Raw genomic sequence first — 15093 nt, forward strand, 5'->3', positions numbered from 1 at the left:
TTGAAAATATAGTTTATGTGGACTTTCTGAGTATGGAGTTTCTACTGTTTTTTGTTTTATTTGGATATTTTTGGGCATCTGGAGTTGCCAATTAACTTTTTGTTATTAGATTTGATAGAGATGAACAGAGGGCGGACAACCCAAAGAGACAGATAATCATGGACTTATGTTATTCTACTTTGGGAATCATTCCTGACACATCCTTTCCTCATATCAGAAGAACAGCCTGAGTGCAGAAAAAGTGAGATATAAATTTGCTTTCTTCCCTAGGAGGAATAAGGTACTGCCCTCTAGCCTCCAACTCTATTTATAAAATGTTGGGGAAAGCGTGCATTTGTTTAGAGACTGTCTGCAATTTATATTGCCTGGCTGATTGTATCAGCATTTCTTTCCCTCTAGGGAACATCTCTATCTTCTTGGAAGGAAATTGCTGCTTCCCTCAGACAAATCAAATAGGCCTGGTAGAGTGTTCGAGGGTCCTTGGTCACAGCGGTAGGCACACGAGAGAGAATGGGAACATTAGGGAAGCCAGGTGGCAGTTGAGGTTTCAGTTCCAGCTGTTCTGAGGCCAGACACACTCTCTGGTTTGGTTCTGTGAACCATTAACTTTTCCTTTTTGTATAAGGTTGGACTTGAGCTTGTTATAAGAAGAGTCTCACTCTTAGAAGAAAAACGCTCTTCATCTGTCACTCTTTTCCAGTCCTACCTCAACTGTCCCAGTTAACATTCTTATGACCTCTTGCTTCTACTGATAAAATAGTTTCCTGACAAGCCTCCCCATGTTCACTGAAAAAGTGAATATTTAATTGTATTTCATTTTATTGCAGGTTTGTCTTCATGGATGTGTGACCTGTGCAGATGCGTAGAGCCCCATTCTTAGAAGGGCCTTGTTCTTGGGTTAATTCTCTGCTGCTGATATCTTAACAATCTCAATTCTATCTTTGATCTTGTCTTCTGTAGGTGAAGTGCAATGGGACAATGAAGCTAGAAGCACGAGTAGGGGAGATATGCTAGGCATGAGCTCAGAGCTACAGGCTCAGTGGGCGGCAGGCAGTGTGCATGCCAAGCAGTTGGCGTGGCTGCCTTGTGCACACACACACACTCCTGGTGCAGTCCAGTGTGCCATGGGTCCTCAACAGGGTAGCAGCTGCAATCTGAGCTCACACTTGGGGCAGTGATGGTGGTGGCAGCAGCAGAAGCAGTGACAGTCATGGCAACAGATGTGAATCTAGGAGAGGTATTCCACGTGGAGAAAGCGCTGGGACCAGAGGTGGAAGTTCAGTTTGCCCATCTGTCCTCATAGCCTGTCCCTGTAGCATACGCACAAATATTAATTCTCTGGCCTGAATGCCAGGGCAGGAGCTGCCTGTGCTTTAACAGCAAATTTGATGGTAAATTATTACAAAATAAAAGCATATAAATGGATATTGTAATAACCGTTTATGGAAGTTATTAGAGTTCTTCAAGTTTAGAATTTCTGGTTTTGAAAACTGCAACATTGCAAAGCAAATATCCACAGGCTTGGAAATAGAAATCAAATTAATAGATCATATTTCACAGAAAGGAATAATATTTCCATATGAAGACTTGGATCTTAATGTTTCTGTTTCTCTGGCTGAACCATGAAGAATAGAGTGATCTATGGGGAAAAGCCAAAAAGTGTAAGTGTTTCCAGAAGGAGGATACTACGATAATGAAAGGTCTAGATGAGGGCTGAACAATAGTACTTGTTGCAAAATAGTGATGATAGAAATGTTCTCTTTATCAGTGCTTTCCAGTACAGTAGCTACTAACCACATGTGGCTATTGAGCACTTGAAATGTGGCTAATATGACTGAAGAAGTAAATATTTTAAATTAAATTTATGTAACTACACGTGGCAAGTGGTTAATATAATGGACAACAAAGATCTAGATATCACGATATATGGGAATCTCCTGAAAACAACAACAACAACAACAACAATGTTTCCTTTGGATAAGAAAATCTTGAGGAGAACATGTTGGCTGTTTTTAACCTGAAGGATTGTCATGTGGTTGCTTAGGTACCCTCATTGTGATTTCATAAAGCAGAAATAGAACTAATGAATATATTGTTACACAGGGACCAGTTATGAACTTTATATAAAGAAATTTCTATCAGCTGGTGTGTCTAAAATTGCAGTGGGTAACTAGACTAGATGTCCTTCAAGGTCCCTTTCCTATGCTGTGAATGTATGATGATATGATCTAAAGGTTGGGAATGATGTATTATGGAAAGAATTTGTTTCCAGCCAGATATCCATGTATTATTAAGGTCCTTTAGGACACCAAGACTAGGTAGCCTTGTCTATTTTTCTATTAAATTCTGGGTGAAATATATTCTGTCAATCTCTGAGATTAATAGTTCTATTTTCTACTCACTGTTTTTTTGAGAAAATTCCATTACTGAAGTAATTTGTGGGGAAAAAGAGCTAACTTTTCAAGACCTTTTTCTTGAGGCTATCAACATATACATTCCATGATTTCTTCACTTCTCAGCCTTCATAGGTATCTAAGATTATGTCTCTAAAACATTGACAGATAAACATTTAGAATGATGCAATTCTTAGGTTAGGTTATGGTTGGTGCTAATTACTTGAAGTAAGAGTGTAATCTTACTAGATGGAAGCAGTTACCATGATCAATTTCTGTGTTTGTGTTTGTGCAATCAGGTTTTTTGTGTGATACTCAACTTTGGAAAAATTACAAAGTTGAAATAGTTACATATTTAACAATTAAAAAGCATTAGACAAGTTTTATAAATATCATTTACTGAAGAGAACAGTAGAAATGAACTATAACTTAAATTGTACAAAGCATAGTTGCAGAAAGATTTAAATATAAAAGAACACAACAAATATCTTTCCCTCAGGATAACCAAATGGTGGACAAGGAACAGTTTCTACATACGGACAATAAACTAAGAAGGAATGACAGAATGATCATATTTCAATCTGAAGGGATTAATGGGTAAATCTGATGATCATCAGTGACTACAAGCACAAAGAGAGACCAACAGTATACACCTCCCAAAGGAAGTGCACAGCATCACCGGTGGAGTAATCTTGCAAAACAAACCAAACACACACACACACACACACACACAAAAATATGATCAAGCTTCTACCTCTAAGTAGCAATGTAAAGAAATACAGGGGGCTGAGAAACAGCTTAAAGGACACCAAAGTGTTGCAGTCTGCAAAATCCAGACTTATGGGAACCAGGACAGAACATAAGACCTATATTACTATTGTGTAATGATAAAAACTGCAGTGAAAAATAGGTGATGTGTGAAGGAACCTGTAGATTATAAATGACTTGGGGGATATAATAATCCCATCGGGCCCCAGTTGAAGGAAACTGATTTTCCTTCAACTGATGTAAGGCTGTCAGTTAAATGTGAAAGATAACTGCATCATTTAGATCAATGACTTAATTTTTTAGGATTATTATATTGGGTTGATATTTTATAAAAGAGTCCTTATCTTTTAAAAATATAAACTGAAATACTTAGAGAAGGAATGGTGTGATGACTTGAGTTTGCTTCACATTATTCCAGCAGCAGAAATGCAGGGTGGTAGATGGGGTTGTAATTAGAGCCAGATTGACCATGCATTGGTGATTGTTGATGCTGAATATCAGGCATTTTGGGTACAGTATACTATTCTTTCTACTGTGTATGTTTTAGGATTTCTTTAATTAAGTTTTTATTATAAATATGCCATTAAACTTGAAATCTTAAGTGAAATGGACCACTTTTTAGGGAAAAAAAATGGCCAAATTGTTTCATAAAGGAAGAGAATTCTAGTGAAGCAAACTGAAACTGTATTCAAAGCTCAAGTAAGCCTTTTGTGTTCCAGGTCAAGCAGTTTTGAAGGCCAGTTCTTCCAGATGGTCAGGGAGAAGTAAGTCACTGTCTCATGTAATCTCTTCTAAAGCATACAAAATGAGGGGCAAGTATTCTGCTATTTCTCCCTGGCTAGCTCTCCCTGATTCAAAAAGCAGATAAGGACTCCCCAAGAAAACAACACTTGAGCTAAGCTTGCTCACATAGCAGTAAATATCTTAAATAGATTAATAGCATATTCAACACAGCAGTGAATTAAATGAGCAAACAGACTATGTCTTAGGAATGAAAACATGATTTAACATTAGAAAATACTTTCCATTGTAATTCCCTACATTAACAAATCAAAGGAGTCTGTTAGTTTGCTAGGGCTGTCAAAACAAATTACCACAGCAGACTGGGTAGCTTCAACAACGGAAGAACTTTATTTCCTTATAATTCTGGAGGCTAGAGGTCCAAGATCAATGCGATGGCACGGTTGGTTTCCTCTGAGGCCTCTGTTCCGGGTTTGCAGATGGCTGTTTTCTCCCTCTATCTTCACATGATCTTTCCTTTACGTGTTAACTGTGTTCTAATCTCTTCTCATAAGGACACCAATCATTCTGGATTTGGGCCCACCCAGATGAGCTAGTTTACCTTAATTACCTCTTTAAAGCTCCTGTCTCCAAACTCATCACATTCTTTTTTTTTTTAAGATTTTATTTATTTATTTGACAGAAATCACAAGTAGGCAGAGAGGCAGGCAGAGAGAGAGAGGGGGAAGCAGGCTCCCGGCTGAGCAGAGAGCCCAATGCGGGGCTTGATCCTAGGACCCTGAGATCATGACCTGAGCCAGACTGACCACGCATTTGTGATTGTTGATGCTGAATATCAGAGGTAGAGGCTTTAACCCACTGAGCCACCCAGGCACCCCCAGACTCATCACATTCTGAGTTACTAGGATTTAGGAATTCAACATACTAATTTTGAGGTACACAATTCAGCCTGTAACAGGAGAAAAAAACATTGATCGCGTTAATGGGTACGGAAATAAGAAACTTACAAACTCAGTGTAAGTTCATGGGAAATCTTTTAGCAAGCTAAGATCACATGGGAATTTCCATTGCCTAAAATCTACAGCAACATGCGTTAATGTAAAATGTCCGAAGCATTTCCATTAAAATTTCGGAAAAGATACAGATATATGCTATCACTTCTAGTGTTCAAAACTACACTGGAACACAAAGCCAAAGCTGTGGATATCTATTTGGCGATATGATCACGTACGTAGAAAACTCTAAGAAATAAGTATGTGGAATAGTCAGATGAATAAGAAACCTCAGAAAGATAGTGTAAATTCACTATAGCAAAAGCAAGAGCCTTGGTGCACAAAAGCAATAATCAATTAGAATATGTGATAGAAAATATCTCACTCATAACAGCAAAAAAATCCAAAAATTACCTTAAAAGAATCATTACAAAAATGTATGAGATCTTTTTGGAGGCAAGTATAAAAGTTTAATTTACTAACAGGGCACCTGGATGGCTCAGTTGGTTAAGTGTCTGCCTTTGGCTCAGGTCATGATCCCAGGGTCCTGGGATTGAGCCCCACATCAGGCTCCCTGCTCTGTGGGGAGTCTGCTTCTCCCTCTGCCCCTCTGCCCTGCTCATTGTCTCTCTTCTTCAACAATAAATAAATAAAATCTTTAAAAAAATATTTACTAACAGATTCAGGTAAAATAAGTCCCTAACAAACAGCAGTGTAGCATATTCATTGACAGAATACACATCATCATAAAGATGCCAATTTTTTTTTTAAGATTTTATTTATTTGACAGAGATCACAAGTAGGCAGAGAGAGAGAGAGGAGGAAGCAGGCTCCCTGCTGAGCAGAGAGCCCAATGCAGGGTTTGATCCCCAGACCCTGGGATCGTGACCTGAGCTGAAGGCAGAGGCTTTAACCCACTGAACCACCCAAGCACCCAATATGTCAATTCTTGATAAGAAGCAACAGACTTAATGTTCGTAGGTATCAAGATGGCAATAGAGCTTCAGCTCCTGTCTTCTCCCAGAATTGGGCCTATAGAAGGGAGAATAAAAACAAATACCAGTAATAAAATTTAAACAACACAACTTGAGAAACCCCTAGGGAAAACTGAGGAATGAGTTGAACTGCTACTTGTGTTTTGGGTGAGGAAGTTTAGAAGAAGTTGGAGACTTTGTAGCTTGCAATAATAAAAGGCAGATGGTAGGCTAGGGAGGGGCCAGCCTTTTAAATTTCTGCTCCTGCTTCATTGCAGAAATCTGAGACTGCACCTCAGAGCACAGATGCAGGAGCCTTGGGGTAATATCAGGACAGCAGGGAAGACAGGGTTGATGGAAGAAGTATGACTCCAGTCTGCTAATAATCATCTGAAACTGTACTAGTGAGTAAGGACTGGTATTTAAAAAAGTATTTTAGCAGAATAGAAAGTATGAACTAAAAACAGAATAGTGGCTATCACAATGAATCACCCATAGTAAGGGTAGGTATTTTTTGATGAAAAAAAAAATACATTACATGTACATTTTGGAGAGATGTACCATGCATGATATATTTCTCACTACAAATGAAAGTCATAAAAAAGAAAATCACTGCCCTGGACAATGCAATATCAGATAAACTCAAAAGAGGTAGGACCTTCCAAAATCATGCTGTTCAGCCTCTTCTATGTAGAAAGTAAATTTTTTAGAATAAAAAGTTTCCAATGTCTAAGTCTGGTTGGTGAAGAAACCTCAAGGGAAGCTGTGCTTCTCTGTCATGGGTGCTGCTACTACTGCCCCTGGCATCTAGCTTGGAACCTGAAACCATTCTCTGTAAGAGTTGCACGTGAGCAAATGTTCAGAGCTGGTAGGAAGGGGAATTTCCTACATGGTATTAAATAGAGAAGCCAGGATACAAGATGAGGACCCTCAAGAGAGAGCTAAGGGGTCCGCCCATTCCAGAACAGAGGGTATCCCACAGAATCCAAGGCGGGGGGCTGGTCTTGGCTAGACATCAAGGTGAGGATCCTGAGGGAGGACTAAATAGACCCAGGGCCCAGACAGAAGTGCCACAGAATCTAGTCTTTTGCCTGCTTTGAGCCCTGGGAGGCCCTAGAGCATGGCAGCCAAATGGGGTGTTCCCTGATGTTCCACTAGGGCATCAGAGAGAGATGAGAACTTTGATGTGAGGGGCCCAGTTTCCTGTCAGGAGAAGGGAGGGGACTCTGGCTCTGCCAGGCATCCAGAGGAGGATCTTAAGGAAGGGTTGAGAAGACTCCCCAGACCGAGGGGGACCCACAGAAAGCTGCCTATGTAACGAGAACGGGGGAGCCCAGGCAGGTCAGTCAGGCAGAAGTGCCCCCTCTTTGCATAGAGGGCGTCTCAGGGAAACAAGGGCCTTGGGCTGAGGGGTGCATCAGGTCTGCAAAAGGGAGGACAAGCAAGCCCTGTCAGTAGTAGATACAAACGCTTTGGACACGTTCCAAGGTTTGTCTACAATCTCAGACGGCAGGGTGGTGACACGGAGCTGGCCCTGCCCCTGACGTCAACCCTCAGTTGCCCCGGTGCCAAATGGCCCCTAAGATGCTCCCTCACTTTCATGTTGATGTTCTCGGAAAGGGGACGGTCTTCTGGGGCCGGTGAGCTCAGCTCCAGAGAGAGAAGTGGCTAAGGCTGTGCCGGGAGTCAAGAGGAGGCCCCTGAGCTAGGACGGAGGGCTTTCCCCACCCCAGACGTAGGGTCCCGGTCTCGCCCTGCCCATGCAGTCACCGCAGGGAGACCCCAAGCGAGTTCCCATATGTGGTGTGTCTGGACTTTCGTGTGAGGCGTGTGAGGGACTTGAGGCTTGCTCTGAGCCGAGCAGACTTGGGTCAGAACAGAGAGGACTCGTAGGCTCTGCCCGACTTCGAGGTGAGGACCCTAAAGCGGGAAGGGGGAGGCTTCCCCTGACATGGGGTGGGGGCCGAGCTCTATCCTGCCGGTGCCATCAATCCTGGAAAGTCCCGGGCACGGGTGGTCGGATTTGGAGGAACTTTCGTCTTAGGACGCGGAGGGTGTGAGGCTTCGTCTGAGGGGGTCTGACTCTGTCAGGGGAGGGACGAGTCCCAGGCCTTGCTGGCACTAGAGGAGGACCCTGAGGGGGGGTGAGGGCAGCTCCACAGATAAAGGGGCCCCCACTGCCACCTTGCCCTTAATGTCAACCCTGAGAAGACCAGGCAGGGTCCCCGGATGTTCGGTGTCCTGACCTCTGAGAGCTGAGGGGTGGGGCTTCAGATCACCAGAGAGGGAGGAGTCATAGGTCTAGCCAATCACTGAGGGGAAGGCTTTGGCGGGAAGGAGGGAGGGCACCACCCATCGCCTATAAAGGGCCTCTAGCTCTGCCCCCTCCTTGCCCCTGTTATCATCCCGGGGAGACCCCGGGCAGAGTTCCCGTTTGTGGCGTGTCTGGACTTTCGTGTGAGGCGTGTGAGGGACTTGAGGCTTGCTCTGAGCCGAGCAGACTTGGGTCAGAACAGAGAGGACTTCTAGGCTCTGCCCGACTTCGAGGTGAGGACCCCAAAGTGGGAAGGGGGAGGCTTCCCCTGGCATGGGGTGCGGGCCGAGCTCTACCCTGCCGGTGCCATCAATCCTAGAAAGTCCCGGGCACGGGTGGTCGGATTTGGAGGAACTTTCCTCTTGTGACTCGGGGGGTGTGAGGCTTCGTCTGAGGGGGTCTGACTCTGTCAGGGGAAGGACGAGTCCCAGGCCTTGCTGGCACTAGAGGAGGACTCTGAGTGGGGAGAGAAGGAAGGCCCTCATAGATAAAGGGGCCCCCCACTGCCTCTGCCCTTACTGCCAACCCTGAGAAGACCAGGCAGGGTGCCCGGATGTTCGGTGTCCTGCCCTCTGAGAGCTGAGGGGTGGGGCTTCAGATCACCAGAGAGGGAGGAGTCGTAGGTCTAGCCAATCACTGAGGGGAAGGCTTTGGCGGGAAGGTGTGAAGGTACCACCCACCGCATATAGAGGGCCTCTAGCTCTGCCCCCTCCTTGCCCCTGTTATCCCGGGGAGACCCCGGGTGGAGTTCCCGTATGTGGCGTGTCTGGACTACCGTGTGAGGAGAGTGAGGGGCTTGAGGCTTGCTCTGAGGGAGAGGGCGGAAGCTTCCGCTGGCAGAGGGTGGGGGCCGAGCTCTGGCCTGCGGGTTCCCTCGGTCCTGGAAAGCCCAGGTACGGGTGCGCGAATGCGGAGTTTCCCGACTTTCGTCTTGGGATTCTGGAGCACCTGGGGCTTTCTGTCAGGGGTGAGGAGTTACGTCCGGAGAGGGCGGAATCCCAGGCTCTGTGAGGCGTCGAGGTGAGGACCCTGAGCGAGGAGGTGGAGCCGCCCCTCCGCAGAGGTGGGGCGGGAGAGCCGCCCACCGTCAAGCCGGGGAAAGCCCAGACGCGTCCGACAGGGCCTGTGGTGACAGCGGTGCGGGCGTCCGAGGGTCAGGACACTTTGTGTGAGGCGCCTCCGACTCGGGTCCGCAGCGGGACCGCCTCAGGCGTCTCCCGGCAGGGGGTGAGGCCCCGGAGGGAGAGCGGAGCCTCCGCTCACTGCAGATGAGGCCGGTGAGGTGGCGGCGCAGGGCGGGGGTGCGCGGGCAAAGCCCGCCGCGCTCGCTGTGGGCGCTGAGGAGCCTCAGGCCTGGCTTCCGAGTGTTCTGTCTCGGCTTCCGTTTGGGGCGTCTGAGGGACGCGAGGCTAGTTAGAGCTGGACTCGGGGCGGCGGAGGGACGCGTCCCTGGCTTGCCCGCACAAGGTGAGCACCCCAGGGTGGGGGCCTGTCACCACAGGATGGGTGCGCGGCCCCCGCCCCGCCCCTAGCGGCTTCCCAGAATGCTCTGCTCAGGGCGTGTTTTATCCGGACGTCGATCTTGGGGGTCTGAGGGACGCGAGGCTTTTCCTCAGGGAGGCCGATTCGGCTTGCGGGAGGGAGGAGCCCCAGGCCCCGGCAGGCGTTAAAACGAGGACCCTGAGAAAGGACTGAGGGGAGCCCCCGCCGCGGAAGGGGTGCCCCCAGCCCTCCGCCCCGACCCTGTTGTCTGCCCCGAAGGCTCCACGCAGGGCCCAGGTGTGGTGTATCCGGGCGTGGTGTACCCCGATGTGCATCTTGGAGCCTGAGGCAACGAGGCTTTTCCTGAGGGGTGTGGGCTCAGGTCAGTAGAGGGAGGATTCCTAGGCCCCGTGAGGCCTCAAGGTGGGCCCCGTGAGGGGACAGTGCAGGGGCCTCCCAGTCCAGACAGTGGGGGCTCCGTTAGGAGCCAGCTCCTCCTCGTGTCGGCCCTGAGGAGACTTGAGCGGGGCTGTGGAGCACAGGGACAATTCTTTCTCCCCCTGACTGACTTCTCTGGCATCTCGAGGAGATGTTGCCCATGGGGCAGGGGCCATCCTCAGGTCAGCAGAAGGGAGGGGATGCAGGCCCTGTCAGGAATAAAGATGAATAGTTTTGCGTGGGTGATGGGACCTTCTACTGCAGACAGAGGGCTCCACTCTGCCCCCGCTGGCAGCCACGGGACGACTCAGGCCGTGGTGGGCCGGCGCCGTGTGCCCTCAGTTCCTCCACGATGGGGGGCGGCTTGTCTCATGGCAGTGAGGCCTTCGTCTGAGGGGGCGGTATGAGTACCTTAAGGGAAGAAGGACGATCTCCTCCCACAGCAGAACAGACGGGATTCAGCTCCTGCTGTGAGTCCTGGGGGTGGCAGGATGTGGTTTCTCTTTCCTTTTGTTTGGAGGTTCTCAGGGGAACGAGGACATAGGTCTGAAGGGTGAAGGGGCAAGGGCAGCTTCTTAAAGGGAGGAGTCCCAGGCCCCATCAGGGTTCAATTAAAGGACTCAGGACACCCCTGTCACCAGAGCAGACGGGACCCAGTGCTTCTCCACCCTTGCTGTCAACATGGGAGGACCAGGGACATAGTTACTGGATGTGGCCACCCCTCCATTTTTTTCTGGTTGGGGGTCCAAGGGAAGCGAAGACCTTGGTCTGATGGGTATAGCCTGAGTGCAGCAAAGGAATCCTGAGCCCTGCCAGGTGTCAAGAGGAGGACTCTGAGGGAGAATTTAGAGGACCTCTCATCCTAAAGACAGAGGTCTTGCAGAAACTTGCCCCGGCGTGAACCCTGGGAGGCCACACAGCAGGGTTGCCAAATATAGTGCTTCCCCATTCCCACTTTGGGAGTCTGAGGGAGGTGAGGCTTTTTCTGAGGGTTTTAACCTCAGGTTAATAGAGGATACAGTCCAGACCCTGCCAGGCATCAAGGAGAGGACCATGAGGGAGGATGGAGAGGACCTTCCACCCTAGGTAGATGTGGTCTTGGTCTATCTTGAAAATACACCAAGAGAGAGGAGGTCCTAGCCCTGCCCTGCCACTTCTGTCAACCCCAGGGGTCCACAGGCAAGGTTGGCTAGATGTGACATTTCCTTACTTTTGTCTGGGGGAGAGTCTTAGAGAGGTGAAGACCTTGGTCTGAGGAGATGACACATCAGTTCAGAAGAGGGAGGAGACCCAGGCTCTGTCAGGAATCAAGTTAAGGACCCTTGGTGAAGCCTGAAACCACCTCCCCTCCCCTGAAAAGAAGGATGCCACAGAATCAAAGCCCTGGAAGTGTGAGCAGGGTGGCTAGGTGGGAGGAACTCTCACTTCTGCTACAGACTGTACCAGGAATCAAGGGGATAGAGTGGCTCATAGAGCTGAGGTCTTCTTTGGAGGGGGAGACTTCAAGTCAGCAGAGGGTAGGACAGGCCTTTCCAGAAGTACAAATATCCTGAGGGAGGACTGGGTGTATTTTCCATGTTGGAATGGACCCCAGGTAGGAGTGGCTGGGTTTGGTGTCTTTTTACTTTTGTTTGGAGTATTCCAGGGAGGTGAAGGGCTTGGTCTGAGCTGGTGACTTCAGAGGGAGGAGTCCCAGGATCTGTGACAAGTCAAGGTAAGTTAAGGACCTTGAAGGAAGACTGAGGGTACCCCCAACCAGACAGAAGGAGCCTCACAGAAACTTCACCCTGTCCCCACTCTGGGAGGATCTGGCTAGGATGTCCAGATGTGGTACATCACTTCCTGCATGGGGTAGGTGGAAGAGTTTCTGGGAAGTGAGACCTTAGTCTGAGAGGTTGATTTCAGGTCACCAGATGGAGTGGGCCCAGGCCCTGTCATGAGTAAAGAATACCTTGAGGAAGACAGAGGGACACCCCCCCCCAATCTGAGACAGATGGAACCTAGCCCTTGCTATCAGCCCTTGGGAGACCCTGGGAAGTGGTGACTGGCTGTGATGTCTCTACACTTTTGTCTTGAGGGACTTGGAGATGAGGTCCATTGTTTGAGTGTGAAGACAGGTCAGTTGAAGAAGCCACATCAGGTCAGAAGAGGGAGGAGTCCCAAGCTCTACCAGGAGTCAAGGTAAGGACCTTTGGTGAAGAACAAAGGTACTTCCCATGTCAGAAAGAAGAGACCCCATAAAGACTGGCTCACTTCTTTTCTCAGCCCTGGGACAACCAAGCAGGGTTGCCTGGATATAGTATGTCCTCACTTTCCAAGGTAAGGGAAGTGTCCCAGAGAGGTGAGGTCATGGCCTGAGGGGTGATAGTCAGTCAGAAGGGAGTAGCCTGGGCTGTTCCAGGAGTAAAGATGAGTGCCATGAAGGCAGAATTGAGGAGAACCCCACCACAGAACAGGTGGGGCCCTCCCCTTGCTTGTAGTACTGGAAGGATCTAGCAAAGGTGGCAAGATAAGGTTCTTCTTCTTTTTTTTGCAGGGGTTCTCAGGAAGGTGAGGGTCTTGCTCTGAGGAGGAGACACATCAGGTCAGCAGAGGGAGGAGTCCCAGTCTCTGCCAGAGTTTAAGCTAGGGACCCTGAGTGAGGACTGAAGGCATACCCAGCCCTACCCTGCCCCTGCTGTCAGCTCTGGGATGCCCTGGGGCATAGTGAACAGATGTGGTATCCTGCCAGTCCCATCATGGTGGTCTCAGGGAGGTGAAGGCTTGTTCTGAAGGGGCCAGACCCAGGAAAGCAGAGGGAGGAAAACTTGAGCTGAGCTGGCTGGCTGCACCCTGAAGAGCTTTCTCATATTCTCCTATAGGTTTCTAGGAAACAAACCATCCAGGAAGACAGAAGTTCTCTGAGGCCCTACAGCACCTCCCCCACCCCCACAAAGAGCCTGTAAGTTGGCTTTTGTTAGAGCTGTCCAGTGTGTGTTTCTCTGCTGAGACCGCTGACCACCTTCCTCCCTCCCATAGGTCTGTGGTACCCCATCTCCCACTGTCTGGCTCATACTTCTTGGTACTGCCAACAGGAGTCATCATGCCTCACTCTCCAAAGCGTCTACGCCTTGCATTTGAGCCAGACTTTCAAACCCAAATTGAGATACAAGGTCTAGAAGTGGCAGATGTTCTCATAGCTGAGGACAAGGAGGAGACTTCCTCTGTTTCCTCTTGCTCTTTCAACTTCTCCTACCCCTCCACTTCCTCCTCCCCGCCTTCCTCTCCTGTGATTCCACTCTCCCCAGAGAAGGAGGAGGAAGAGGAGCCTGCTGCAACACTGAGTCCTCCCCAGAGTCCTCAGAGCTCCTTCTGCTCCTTCTCTGCATCATGGAACACATCAGAGGAAGTCTCCAATAGCCAAGAAGAAGAGGATACAGGTTCTCTGGAGACCTCAACAGACAATGAATCTTTGCCCAGAGACCCACTAGATGAGGGGGTGGCTGATTTGGTGCATTTCATGATCCTCAAGTATCGATTGAAGGAGCCCATCACAAAGGAAGAAATGCTGAAGGTTGTTGTCGAAAAATATAAGGAACAATTCCCTGTGATCTTCAAGAAAGCTTCTAAGTGTTTGGAGGTGATCTCTGGCATTGATGTAAAGGAAGTGGACCCCACCACCCATTCCTATGTCCTTGTCAACTCACTGGACCTCACCCATGATGAGATGCTTAGTGACAACCAGAGCATGCCTAAAAATGGTCTCCTGATAATCATCCTGGGTGTGATCTTCATAGAGGGCAATTGTGCCCCTGAGGAAGACATCTGGGATTTCCTGAATATGATAGGAGTATATGCTGGGAGGGAGCATTTCATTTATGGGGAACCCAGGAAGCTCATCACCACAGACTGGGTGCAGGAGAATTACCTGGAGTATCGGCAGGTGCTTAACAGCCATCCTCCACGCTATGAATTCCTGTGGGGTCCCAGGGCTCATGCTGAAACCAGTAAGATGAAAGTTCTGGAGTTTTTGGCTAAGATCAAAGGGACCGACCCCATTTCTTTCTCATGCTGGTATGAGGAGGCTTTAAGAGATGAGGAAGGGAGGGCCCAGGCCAGAACTGAGTCTGTAGATAATACTGCTACCACGTTCATTGCACAGCATTGGTCAGCAGCTTCTTCTGCCCCAACTGAAGAGTGAGCCCAAATATTCACTCGGTATTTGAAGAGGGAAGTCTTGGCTCTGAGTGGAGGAGGGTTAGGGTCAAGCTAGGGAGAACACAGTATAGAACTTTGTGTTTCTGTTCTATATGGATGATTTGGAGGTTTATTTTTTTCCCCCTCTTGATATTCTTCAAATGCTGTTTTTTAAATATATAGGGTGTATTAGTTTTAGAATTGAAGTATATAAATGAATTTGTCACACATCTATTGTTGTTTATCAGATTTAAGAATATGAATTTTGATATTTTATAAAACAAACTGGGGGACCTTCCCTCTTATTTTATGATCTGGAACAAGATAACATGATACTGGAATAGGAATTTCCTTTGAAATATGAAAAAAATGTAAAGGTGGTTAATTTTTGCATTCCCTTAACCACTTCAATTTATTGTTCTGTAAAATTAAAAGAAACCTACCTGGGTTTGCTTGGCTTACTGAAGAAAGTAGGCATAATCTTAATAAATCTTTTTGTAAAAAACCCTGCTTACAGACTCTTTTATTCGCCAAAGATTAATTAGATATTTTCTCCTTGGAAAGCACTGTGTTAATAGTGGAAATAGTAGGATAAACAAGACATCCTTAATCATAAAATGGTAAATGCTAGGAGCAGCAGTCATCAGGAAAATGGTGAGATGTCTTCTAATACCTAAAGAACAAGTAAGAACAAGGAGTGATGAAGTGGCTCTCCAGATGTGGGCAGTCAAGTAGAAATGCCCAAAGCTGAGGCAATTTAGGGCTTTGGGAAACTGCAGTTCCTGCTTTGGGTGGTAGCAGGGGCCGGACTGTCA

General features: G+C 47.8%; 1 protein-coding gene across 3 annotated transcripts; it reads left to right on the top strand.

Annotated features, from left to right (window-relative positions):
* Positions 1-7761: 7761 nt before the first annotated feature.
* LOC116583648 (melanoma-associated antigen 10-like) lies at positions 7762-14752 on the top strand. 3 transcript variants are annotated; one of them, XM_032331747.1, is made up of 5 exons: positions 7762-7779; positions 11748-11816; positions 12180-12283; positions 12964-13043; positions 13121-14752. In XM_032331747.1, exon 5 carries the CDS (start codon positions 13185-13187, stop codon positions 14280-14282), a length of 1098 nt encoding a protein of 365 aa, XP_032187638.1. In that variant the 5' UTR covers positions 7762-7779; positions 11748-11816; positions 12180-12283; positions 12964-13043; positions 13121-13184; the 3' UTR covers positions 14283-14752. The 3 variants fall into 3 exon arrangements, with proteins under 3 accessions (XP_032187638.1, XP_032187636.1, XP_032187637.1); XM_032331745.1 differs by lacking the exon at positions 7762-7779 and adding an exon at positions 8282-8415; XM_032331746.1 differs by lacking the exon at positions 7762-7779 and having other exon boundaries at positions 11492-11816.
* Positions 14753-15093: the final 341 nt, after the last annotated feature.

Source organism: Mustela erminea, chromosome X, assembly GCF_009829155.1.
Source record: "Mustela erminea isolate mMusErm1 chromosome X, mMusErm1.Pri, whole genome shotgun sequence".
NCBI classification, from domain to species: domain Eukaryota; kingdom Metazoa; phylum Chordata; class Mammalia; order Carnivora; family Mustelidae; genus Mustela; species Mustela erminea.